The sequence below is a fragment of the Furipterus horrens genome, unplaced genomic scaffold, assembly GCF_987537825.1.
Source record: "Furipterus horrens unplaced genomic scaffold, mFurHor1.1.pri manual_scaffold_1, whole genome shotgun sequence".
In the NCBI taxonomy this organism is placed as follows: Eukaryota; Metazoa; Chordata; class Mammalia; order Chiroptera; family Furipteridae; genus Furipterus; species Furipterus horrens.
In genome coordinates this window covers 214,409,539-214,422,071 of record NW_028327171.1, presented here as the reverse complement: position 1 = coordinate 214,422,071, position 12,533 = coordinate 214,409,539, and the positions used below count along the sequence as shown (strand labels likewise).

The following is a 12,533-nucleotide window of genomic DNA, read 5'->3' as shown; positions in this document are numbered from 1 at the left end:
GTGCAGCGATTGTGCAGAACACTTGGAGCTTCCTCAGTAAACACAGATTATCCAGCAATTCCACTCCCTGGGCATATACCCAAGAGAACTTCGAGCAGACATTCAAATAACTTATTCATAGCTGCTCTACTCCCGACAGCCGAAGGGTAGAAGCACTTCAAAGATCCATCAACAGATGAACAGATAAACACTGCACGTCTATACGATGCCATCAAAAGGAACAAAGCACTGACACGCTACAGCACGGACGGACCTTGAAAACAGTGCTAAGGGAAGGACGCCTGACACCAAAGGACACATTCTGTATGACTCCAAGTCCGTGAAAGGTCCCGGACAGACCAATCCGTGGAGATGGAAGGCAGAATGGCAGACTGGCAGTTGCCAGGGACGGTGGCAGAGCGGGGATGGCGGAATGACTTAATGGGGAAAGGGGTTTCCATGTGGGAGATAAAAAAGTTCTGGAACTAAATAGTGGTGATGGTTGCACACATTATTAAGATGCCACTGAACTGTGCATTTACAGTGGTTAAAATAGTAAATTTAAAAAACAGAAAAAGAAAGAGGGTGCCCCTCTTCCAACTCGCCCCAAGGACAAAGCACTGTTCATCCTGGTGCCTGGGGTGTACCTCACCCTCATGGGGCCAGAGGAACTGGGCTCAGGAAACCCACCAACCCAGGCACCCCTCACCGTCAGGCGCAGAAGAGCAGAGCCAGCCAGAAGTGGGTGGCAGGTGACCCAAAGCAACCCCACTACTCACACCAAAGGGGCAGGGAAACCTGCCCAGAGCAGCAGCGGTCCGGCACTGCGGCCGGTCTCAGATGGACGGCCAAGCACACAGCAAACGGCTGCTCAAACCCACAGGCCAGCAAACATCATTCAAGGATCAATAAGTCAAAACAAAAAAGCAGGGGTGGGAGGCTGAAACTATGCCATAAAGCACATACAGAAATCTGAAATGAATTATTACAGAAAACAGAAGACTATTTTAGAAAACATGTGCCAGGAATCACCGCACAGATGACTTCCCAACTGCGAAGAGGGAGCCCACATTCCAGCAGGAAGGCCTAGCGCCCCACATAAACCCCGGCAGAGGGGCAGCCTGACAGCACACAGAGCGCCCCAAACCCAGGAGTCTCCAAACCGCTAGCTTCAGTTTGCGGCAAACACAGAGGAAAGAATCAGACAAAGCCAGAACAGATTTTACAAGACAACTGCCCTTGTCTCCTCAAAAGGACAGCATTGTAGCAGGGAAGACGGGGAGGAAGTTGGGGGGGGGGGGGGTCGTTCTTAGTTAAGGGCTAGAGATACAACCACCAAATACGATGCATGGGTTTTGATAGGTACGAGGTTCCCAAAAGGGAGGCGATAAAAGATATTTTTGGTTCAGCTGAGGAAATCGAAAACTGATGTGGATATTAGATATTAGAAAATTACAGTTAACTTTTAAGGTATAATAATGCTATATAGGAAAAGTCCTGATTTTTAAGAGTCCTTATTTTTCAAAGAAGTTTAGTTGTAATAATGGAATATAGGAAAATGTCACTTTTAGGAGATGCATGTGAGCTATTTAGAGGTATAGTCATGATACTTACAAATCACCTTCAAAGGGTTTAGTAAAATATTTATTATAATAATTGAATATTATTATATTCAATACAGATAAGGTATAGTGGGCAGCATGTTAATTATTGAATCTCGGCAGTGTGTATATTCGGTGTACACTGTACTGTTATTATTGTCACAATGCTCATAATAAAACATTTAAAAAGAGCTTTCCTTGCAAAGACAAGTCTTCACAGACTGGTGTAACCATTACAAAGGATAAGAATAGAGATTTTAATAACACGGAGGAATGCTTATAACATCATAGTAAAAAATTATGTAGTTTCATTTCAACTAAATGAAGCATATCCAGAAAAAGAGGCAAGAAGGAAGTACAAAAGAAACGGCTCCGGGGCTCAGCTCCCTCCCCGTCGCTCCTTCTCTGACTGCCCCTCCGCCACCGCCTACCTCCTAAGAGCAGGGGCCCGGAGCCTGGCCAGGCCTTCTTCCACGTCCCGCGCTTCTCACTCAGGCTCAGAGGCACGGTACATGACCGGGTGGGGGCAGGGGAGGGGGCCCTGGGAGAGGGGCCACCGGGAGTCCATGAGCCCCGGGCGGCTTCGCTGCTCCGAGTCTAGGGCCCTTCCCTCAAAAACTGGGGCCGCTGAGCATAACAGCACCCAGGATACCAGGCAGCGGAGCCCAGTGAGAGCAAAGCCCCGAGCTGGTCCTCTCTCACCGGGCCCCGGCTTCAGGGCGCGGGCTCACTGTCCACACGGGCGTTCTTTCAGCCCCTTGACCTCCCCGAGCTCCCTCTGGCCACAGGGCCTTTGCACACCTCTTTGACCAGCTACCACCTCTTCATTCTTTTATTAATCCTTTAACACAAATGTTTTCGTTATAAAATAGCACACATAAAGATAAGTCCGCAAAATAAAAATGGACAATTATCACAAGCTGAGAGCCCAACGAACCACCACCTAGGTCACTCACTCCCCGTCCACTCACTCCCCGTCCCTTCCCTCCCTCCGGGCTTCTCTGGTAATCACTTCCTTGCATGTAAGCTTGAACCCCTTACGGTCCTCTCTGTTCTGACCTGGATATAAGTGAAATCATACAAAATGTATCTTTTCATGTCTGGCTTCTTTTTGGTCAGACAACGTCAAATGCTATAATTAATCCTTAAATCAGCAGCGAGTAGTTCATTTCCATTGATGTATAGTATTCTCTCGTAAGGACATACCATCACTTACCCATCCTACTGTAGGCAGACATTTGGGCTGTTTCCACTTTCGAGCTTTTACAAATACCAACACTAACAATATTCTTTTGCAGTTCCTTGGAGGACATTTGCTTACCTAAACTGTTAGATATACATCTACAAGTAGAACTGCCGGAAGAGTATACATTTCTCCAACCAAACAGACACTGCCAGAATGTCCTCTAAAGTGGTGTTACCCATTTAATATCCCCACCAACAAAAGATGAGCGGTCCCTTGCTCCACATCCTTACCAACACCTGGAGGAGACACCAGATAAAAGAACTGCACTGGGCAAAGTACGGGGGGCCCTTCCTGGTTATGCCACCCTCCCACACATTGTGTTCACCAACCCAGAAACCCCGAACCTCCTCTTTATAACGCAATCTCCAGCGTCCCTCCACTACTAGGAAGAAGGGGGTAAGACTTAAAAGCTCACATCGCTAATCACTTGTTCGGTCCTTCTGGTGACCAGCTCCTACCCTGAAGCTAAGCGGGGCTCTTACAAATAGCAAAAGATACTCCTGTCACTCAGGAGCTCTGTGCCAGGAACCAGGGACAAAGAGCAAGTGGATTTACTACACCACACAAAAATACAGACTTTTGTACACCGGCCTTGAATCCTGCAACCCTGCTCTCCTCATTTATTTGAAACTTATCTGTATACTTGTAGATACAAGGAAACGTTCCTATCATCTGCAAATAAGGACCTTTTTTCTTCCTTTCCAATCCATATACCTTTCATTTCTTTCTCTTGCACTACTGCAAACTTTGGAAGCAGTAATGGTGGACATCCATTTCTTGTTCCCATCTCATGGGGAAAGCTATCAACATTTACCATTAGGCCCTGACTGGTGTGGCTCAGTGGGTTGGACATCATCCCGCAAACCAAAAGGCTGCCGATTCTATCCCTGGTCAGGGCACGCGCCTGGGTTGCGGGCCAGGTCCCCAGTTGGGGGTGTACGAGAGGCAACTGATCCACGTTTCTCTCACACATCGATAATTATCTCCCTTTCTCCCTCCCTTTGTCCTTGCTCTAAAAATAGATAAATAAAATCTTTTTTAAAAAGAAAGAATATACATTTACCATTATGCATGAGGTTAGCTGCTGCTGTAGACACTCTTAATTAAATTAAGGAGGTTTCCCTATTCCAGGAGTGAGCAAAGCACAGTCCACAAGCAAATCCGGTCCGTCTCCCATTTTTGTAAAGAACACAGCCGTGCCCCTGATGTCTAAGGTTGCTTTACACTACAATGCAGAAGTGAACAGTTGCCACAGGAAATGTCTGTGCCCTGCAAAGCCTTAAATATCTACTATCCTCTCCAGTCCAAGCTGAATATGAGTGCTGAATTTTATCAAAATTGGTTTTGGTTTTTTTTGTCACCTATTGAGATGATCTGTTTAGAAAATTTTCACCTTTGTTCATTAGTTATATTGGACTGTAATCTTCCACTATGATTGTGGATTTATTTCCATTACAGTTATATTAATTCTCTTATAGATTTTCAAGTTATGTTAAGTGCATACCAATTTAAATTATATCTGAAATAAACCATTTACCATTTACCAGTATATCTTCATCTCCAATAATACATTTGGCCTTCATAGCCTGTTTTGTCTGATAGTAAAAGAGCTACGTCAACCTTCTTTTGGTTAGTGTGTGCACAGAATTTGTTTTCACTCTTTTACTTTCAATCTTTTGAGATTCTTTTGCTTTAAATGTCTCTTTGAAACAGCCTAGTCAGGTTTTGTTTTCTTACCAAGCAATCTCTGCCTTTTACTTGGAGCATTCAAGTCCACTTACATTTAATGTGATTACTGGCGTACTGAGATTTAGGTCTATCAGCTTTCTCTTTGCTTTCTATTTGTCCCACTTTTCCAATATTCCTTTTTCTCTCCTTTCTTGTCTCCTTTCAGATTTAGAATTTCTCCATGATCACTTTTCTTGCCTTTTAGCTTAGATGTCAAATAGTCTTTCACGATGTAGTGGCCGCCACCCAGGTCACATGAATTGGAGGCTCGTCTAACATTAATGGTCCTTTTTCCTTCTTTCTGGAAATGCAAGGACCTTAGAACAGTCTTATTCCATTTACCTCCTTTCTGACTTATACGCCATTGTTACACATTTTAATTCCACGGATATTTTAAACCTAAAGACGTAGCCAATTTTTATAGTCAATAATCATTTGGTCTTTTCCATGTAGACACACTTTTTGTTGCTCTTTTCATTCCTTCCTGCAAATCTAACCTTTCACCTAAGATCCTTTTCCGTCACCCCAAAACAAACAAAAACACCCCTTTAGTGTGGGTCTGCTCACACACAAAAAAAACTTTATTTATTTGAAAATGTCTTGATTTCAGCTTCATTTCTGAAGGATTTCCTTGGTAAGTAAAGAGCTCCAGGTTAGCAGTCAGTTTTCTTTCAGTTAAACTTCAGGTGGCTTCTGTTTTCATGGTTTCTGTTAAAACACAGATGGCAATCGACCTGTCGCTCTTCCGAGGGTAATCTGTCCCCGGGTGCTTTCACGTCCCCTCCCTCATTTACGGTTTTCAGCAGTTATATTATGAAGTGACAGGTGTGGTTTCCTTTGTGCTCATGGGGTTATCAAGACTGTGGATGATACCCTGAATAGCTGCGGGAAATTCTCAGGCATTATCTTTTCAAAGACTGTTTCTGCCCAGTTTCCTCTCTCTTCTTTCTGAGATGACAAGCATAAGTTAGGCCTTCTCACTGTTAACTCTGACTCCTACCTTGTCTTCTAATTTTTCCACTGTTTTGTGTCTCCAGGGTTTCTAATAGGCATTTTCTTTTGAGCTGTCTTCTGGGCCACTAAATTCTTTCTTCAGCTGTGTCTAATCTACCCTTCTTTTAAGAATTTAGCTTTAATTATTATATTTTTCAGTTTTAAATTTTTAATTTGGGCCCTGACTGGCATGGCTCGGTGGATTGGACATCATTCCACAAACCCAAGGGTCGCCAGTTCAATTCCCGGTCAGGGCACCTGTCTGGGTTGCAGGTCAGGTCCCCAATTGGGGGCATGTGAGAGGCAACTAATCGGTGTTTCTCTCCCTCTTTCTCCCTTCTTCCCCTCTCTATAAAAATAAGTAAATAAAATCTTTTTTTATTTTTTTAGATTTTCATCTGGTTTTTAGTTTCCAGTTCTCTGCCAAAATTCTCAGTCTGGTCTTTTATCTCCTTTTTATTTGGAAATGAGGTCTTTGCAGATATAATTAGTTTAGGATTCTGAGATGCACTGATGTTCTGAAGTCTGCATCTGAGAGCTGGAGCCCCTATTAATCAGTCTTCAGGGTCTATTATTTCTATTGGTTTTACCTCCTGTAGCCTGACCTCCCTATGTGTCTCTGATTTACAACAGGGCGTGTGAAAGGAACTAGAGGGCTAGATGATGTTATCTCCTTCTACAGAGCACTGAAGTTGCTTCCATGAGAAATCTGGAGACAGCAGCACTCTGAGAGCAGCTTTATCTAATTTCAGAGACGGGACACAATTTGAAACAGGACTGCAGTCCTCTGGAAATGCTACTTCCGGTTCATCCTCATTCCTTGGAATTGGCTTTTGGGATCCTGACCCAAACTAAGGGAGTTCACCCGGGACTGCTGCCCTTAGGCAGACTCTGGTGCCTCGGCTGCACCCACTGCCCCCTTCAAGGATTTCTGACAGCCTCACAGCTCCCCTTCAGGGTCAGTACATGGCTCCATGTTAATTTCGTGTGGCTGCCCCATAACAAAGTACCCTAGGCTGGAGGCTAACCAACAGAAATGTGTTGTTTTGTGCTTCAGGAGGCTAGAAGTCTGAAATCAAGGTGTTAGCAGGGCCTAAAGGATCAGGGAAGACTCCGTGCATTACCTCCTTCTCGTGCCCCCCACCCCTACCCGGCCTCAGTCTGTGACAACTCTCATCTCTGGCTCTGTTTCCACATGGCCTTTCTCTGTGTCTCTCTACCTCCAACTCTCCCTCCTTTCTTTAGATTTACAGTCCCCCCTAAATCCTAGATGATATCACCTCAAGATCCTTAACTGATTATCCCTGCAAAGACCCTATTTCCAAATAAGGTCACATGCTGAGGTTCTGGACGAAGTTTGAGGGAACACTACTCCCACTCTAGGCCCTCCTACTGACCCCAAGGTAAAAGCAGCCCTCAATGTCACGCTCACTTCCTGAGGCCTACACCCTCCCCAGATCCTGGCCTCCTAATTCTGCACTATCTCATGAGCTCTCTCCCGCTAGCAGCAGACCGTGGGGGAAGAACAGGGAGCCCAATGCTCCTCGCACCGTGACCAGCAGTCACTCCTTCCTACGCCGCTGTCAGATTAAGCCCAGCAGCCCCTTCCCCTGGAAGCCCTTTCCCTGCCTCCCTCAGTATCAAGTCAAATTCACCCACTAAGGCCTCCCAAAGCACTCCAGCCCTCTCCGGTCTAGCACACACCACTGTCCCAACGGCCCATAAAATGCCTTGATTGCTTTATTAATGTCTGTCTAGACTTCAGACGATTAGCCCTAGGGGTGTCTTTGTTTTTGTTCAGTAAGGTGCCCCAAGTGCCTAGCACAATTAATAATTTTAAGGTCTCCAATGTTTGCTCAATTAAACTGGATCTGTGAACTAAGGAAAATTATGCCTGGCCCAAGGTATTCTCAATTGTATTCAATAAACTAGCAGGTTTTTTTTTAATCCTCACCTGAGGCTACGTTTATTGATTTTAGAGAGAGAGGAAGGGAGAGGGAAAGAGAGACGAAAAGAGACAGAGAGAGAAACATCCATCAGTTGCCTCCATAAGCGCCCTGACCTAGGATGGAACCTACAGCCTAGGCAGGTGCCCCAACTGGAAATCGAACCCACAGCCTTTTGGTCTTTGGGACAATACTGCACCCACTGGGCTACCCGGGCAGAACTAAATTAGCAATTTTTTAAAGCTCTCCATTGCTAATTTTCTACCAGACTCATTTTTATTTGTTCTTCCAGCTGAGAGAAATAAAGACTCGCCCAGCTCGGCTTGAGGTGGGGAAGGACAGGTTCAGGAAGCTGGCTACTATTTGAGATGCAAAAAGTGAACAATCCGAAAGACGGAATTAATCATAAACGTAACCATTTACTGAATGCTTGGGGTGTGCGAGGCACTCTGCTCAGTGTCGTACATGAATTATCCCATTTAATTCTATGAGTCTGAGGACCACTGTTATCATTTCTATTTTGCAGATATGGAAATTGGGGCTAAGGAACCCACAGTTAACATTTATCGTCCCTATTGCCAACCCAAGAACTAATATTTTCCCTGTTTACAGATAAAGAAACCAAGTTTCAAGACGTTTAGAAACTTGTCTGTGATCGCATGTCTCGTAAGCAGGAGAGCAGGATGTGAATCAACTTCATTGGACGCCAAAAGCTGTTAACTACTACTCCACGCCAGCTCTGAAAGCCTTTTACACCACGTCACACCCACTGGGTGGCTGTCATCACAGTCACTGAGGACGTGCAGAAACTGGAACCCTCACACACAGCTGGCAGGAATGTAAAACAGTGCAGCCACTTTGGAAAACTGACGGGTTCTCAAAGGTTAAGCATAGTTACCATATGACCCAGCAAATCCAGCCCTGGGGATATGTGCCCAAGAGACATGAAACCTGTCCACAAAACGTGTACACAAACGTTCACAGCAGCATTATCCAGAACAGCCAAAACCTGGAAATAACCCCAATGTCCATCAACTGATAAATGTGAGTAAAATGCAGTACGCCCACACCAGGTAATATGATTTGGCTATAAAAAGGGAAAAAGTGCCGGCCCGCGCCACAACAGGGATGAACTTCAGACACATCATGCTAAGGGAGAGAAGCCAGGCACAAAAGGCCTGTATCGCATGTTTCTGCTTAGAGGAAATGTCCAGGGCCGGCAACTCCATGCGACAGAAAGGAGGTGAGCAGGTGCCCAAAGCTGGGAGCGCTGGGAGGAAACGGGGAGTGACACTAATGGTCGTGGGACTTCTTTTCGGGGTGATGAAAATGCTCTAAAATTGACTGTGGTGACGGCTGCACTGCTGTGAAGATGCTGAAAACCACTGAACTATACGCTTTGAATGAGGGGTATGTGAATTACATCTTAATAAAGCTGTCGTTTTTTAAGTCTTTTATAACTCAAAACTTTTACCTCATTTCTACTGATCTTCTTTTCACAATGGAAAATGCTTTGTTTACATGTGAATGCACTTTGACGCACAAAGCCAAAAACGTTAACTTTTTGAAAACTTTTAAATAAATTAAACTCTACCTTAACCGACCCGCTGCACAGAATGACACCGCCTTTACTCAGATTTCACGATGCCAGGCAGTGCGCGCGGGAGCTGCCCTGCCAGCGCATTACCTGCGTTTTCTGCGCTCCGCTGCGGCTGCGCAGCCCTGCAGCCCTACAGAATCACGACTGTGTACTGCGGTTAGGGCACACAGACGAGCTGTTAGCTGGGGAAACTGGAACATACAAAAATATCAGGCTTGCATGAAACGCTAAACCAACAACCAACCGTCCCAAATCTACACGCATCAAAGTTTCAAGACGCTGAAGACTTGACGGGGAAGAGCTGTCAAGGAGCCTCCTACGCTAAGAACGTGCAGGCTGGTGAGGCTTCTCCTTACACCTGTGCCGCAGGTCTTGGTTCTCCAAGTCTGCTCCCCGGACCTGCAGCAGCACCTCCCGGGAGCTGATGAGAAACGCAGAATCCCAGGCGCCACCCCAGACCTACGCCACCAAAATTTTCATTTCAACAAGAGCCCCGGGGGATGTCGGCTGCCCGTTCAAAGGTGAGAAGCCCTGTCGTGAGATCCTTCCTGTGCTTTCCCATTAAGGCGGCTCTAGCTTACTGGACTAATATTTCAAAGCTGGACATGCGTACAGCTCGGGTCCCGGGCCCGCGCGTCCTCAGTGCCATTCCTCCTCTCTCTGCTCCACGGGGCGGGCTCCCCAGCGGGCGGGGGCGCAGCGGGTCTCCGCGGGGCCCTGCCCCAGGCTCCAGCCCCCTCGGGACAATGCAGGGTGGCTCTGGCCTCCGGGGGTGGCAGTTGCTCCTCCCCTTGCTCCCCAGCTGAGGGTGGCAGCGGTTTCCTGTCAGTTGCCTCATCTCAGGGTTGCCTCACTACCCACTGTTTGCATTCTCAACTCTCCACACTTAGGCGAGCAACCCCCCACATTCAATCCCCCGTTTGAAATGCTTAAAGGGGGTTTGGATTTCCTTTTTGCACCCAGAATGATACTCCGTACCATCGTGGATGCTTCTCTAAGGCACCACGTGTACCAGAGAAATTTTCTGAATGGCTTATCTGCTTAAAAGGGGGTGGGGGGAGCTATTGCACAGACAGTGAACCCCACATTTCCCACACTGTGACAGTCACTAACAACCCAAAAGAAAAACCAGCCATAAGCTATTTATACAGCAGAGGTAACCGTATTCAGAAACTCAGGTCCTCGGGGTGCATTTTTAAGGCTCTCCCCCTCCCTCCCACTCAGCAGCCACTACTGGTCTGTGGTTGGTTTCTTTGGGGGCGGGGGCCAGGGGGTGCCCACGTCCTAAAGAACAGAATTCTGGACGAGCACTGGACTCTCTAAGAGATCAAATCTGGATCACACGTGTACCCCGCAGGGCACACACCCTGCTGCAGGGCCCGTCACCAGAGGGGGGACAACTCCGGTCCGGGGGTTCAGGGTGGCCTGGAGCTCCTCCCGGGAGCCCGTGGGACCTGCCGCTCCCGGCTCTGACTCACCCTCGGGGCTCCCTCTTGCCCGAGGCCAAGGCCCGGTCCCAGGCCAGCCGTCAGCACCCACCCTTCCAGCCTCTGCCTACCCGCTCTCACCCCGACGCTCACCTCCCACCGCGGCCAGGGGTGCGGCAGCCTCCCGGGACAGCGTCCCCCGCGGAAGGCCCTTCCTTCATCGCTCGGCTCCCGCCTTTATAAAGGGGGCCTCTCTGTCCCTGCGCCCCCGGGGCGGCTGGACTCGCGTCCTCCCCGCTTCCCCGGCACTTGCTCGGGCGTCCCGAGCCCCTAGACGGAGAAATGTCTTTCCATCTCGGTACCCGCCCGCGGGGCAGGGGCGCATCCACGTGTGCCACTTACCGTCTCCGCCCCGAGCTCCAACCCCACCCAGGGGCGCTGCCGGGGGACGCCCCGCTCAGGGAGTTCCCTCCAGCACCGAGTGAGTTAACGGACGTCAAGCGCTGTCAAGTTCACCCAAGGAAAAAAGTGCCGGGCCTGCGATCGGTCACTCCAATGGCTCCTGTCACCCCGGGGACGAACGCGGCGCTCGCCGCCCGCCGGTGCAGCACGGGAGCCCCTCTCGCCGCCACAGGCGGCAGGTCAGCAGGAAGGACGAGGACGGAAATGGCTCCCCCGGCCGCCCGGAGGAAACGCGCACCGCAGCAGGACGCGCCGTCGGTGCCAGCCCGCGGGCGCTGCCCCCGCCACCTGCGCGCCACCTGCCCGGGGAAGCCCCGTCCTAACGGAAGGGCTCGCCGGCCGCGAGCACCGCCGGCGCTGCACCGGGAACCGCACGGGGAAGACAAAGGGCGCAGCTCCGCTCCCGCACAAGGGAGCGCGTCCCGTCGCAGCCAGTACCGGGGTCCCAGTCCTCCGTGCGGCGCGCGGCCGGGGCGGGCCCCCTCGCCCCGCTTTCCCGAGGCGGGAGCGCGAGGCGGTCGCAGAACGCGCATCCCTTCGCCGGCGGGCGCAGGGGTGAGCCCCGCGCCTGGGTCCCGCTGCGGAGACCACGGGTGAGTTCCGGGGCGCACGCAGCGGGACAGGGCCTGCGCCGCGCTCAGAGACGGGCAGGACCCGGGGCTCGGGCGGCGCACGCCTGCGGGGCGCAGCCAGGGGCCCCCTCTCCGGTGCGCTCGCGCCCCCCCTCCTCTAGGCCTCAGTTTCCTCCCGGTCCTCGCGGCGCGGGGCTTCCTCTCAGCCCGCGGCGCCCACCTGCGCCCCCGGCCGCGGGTCCCCGCCGCCGCCGCCCCGCCAGGGAGGGCGCTCGGCCCGCGCGCGGGGCCGGGAGCCCGGCCCGTTACCTCGCGGAGCGCGCTCCGCCCCTGCAGCTAATCCCTGGGCCGGGCCTGGGAGGCTGCTCCGGCCGAGCCGCGGGCCTCACGGGGCTGCTCCGGCGCGAGGGGCGCGCGCCCGGGCCGCCGCCGCGTCTCACCTTCTGGCGGATCTGGCCCGACGTGGACACCTTGCGGATGAGCTTCTGCGGGGAGCCGGGCTCTGCCTCGGGCTCGCTGTCCGACGACTCCTCGGGCGGCGGCGGCGGAGACGACTGCGGCGGACCCGGCTGAGGGGCGCCTGCCGCCGCCGCCATGCTGCCCGGCCAGCGCGCGCACAGCGGCTGGGGGCGGGGCCGGAGGCGGGGCCTGTGTGGGGCGGGGTCTGTCCTGGGGAGGGGCGGGGCCGGACCCGGGCGGCCTCCAGCTCCGCCCCTCGGCGTCCCCGGCTGGCTGTGTTCTGGCGGGGTCGCCCCCCACTGGTGGTGTCCCGGCCCTGTCTTAGCATCTGTTTGTTTTCCTAGGACACAATTTGTGGTTTTTTGGTTTCACTTTTTAAAAATCTTTAGTTTCCCTTATAGAATATAAGTGGCCTTCAGGAGGCGCGGGACTCTTGTCTTTCTTGTCCAGCATTGTGTCGCCAGCATCTAATGCTGCGTCCGGCGTTTAGCAGTTAGTTACATGATAAAGCATAGGGCAG

At 50.8% G+C, this 12,533-nt stretch overlaps 1 protein-coding gene across 1 annotated transcript in view; it reads right to left on the bottom strand.

Moving 5' to 3' along the window:
* DGKD (diacylglycerol kinase delta) overlaps window positions 1–12,168 on the bottom strand; it is a 92,271-nt gene extending 80,103 nt beyond the window's left edge. Inside the window, exon 1 of the mRNA XM_090285038.1 lies at window positions 11,995–12,168. Coding sequence (XP_090141164.1) covers window positions 11,995–12,150 — 156 coding nt within the window. The 5' untranslated portion in view covers window positions 12,151–12,168. The remainder of the gene's footprint in view (window positions 1–11,994) is intronic.
* Window positions 12,169–12,533: the final 365 nt, after the last annotated feature.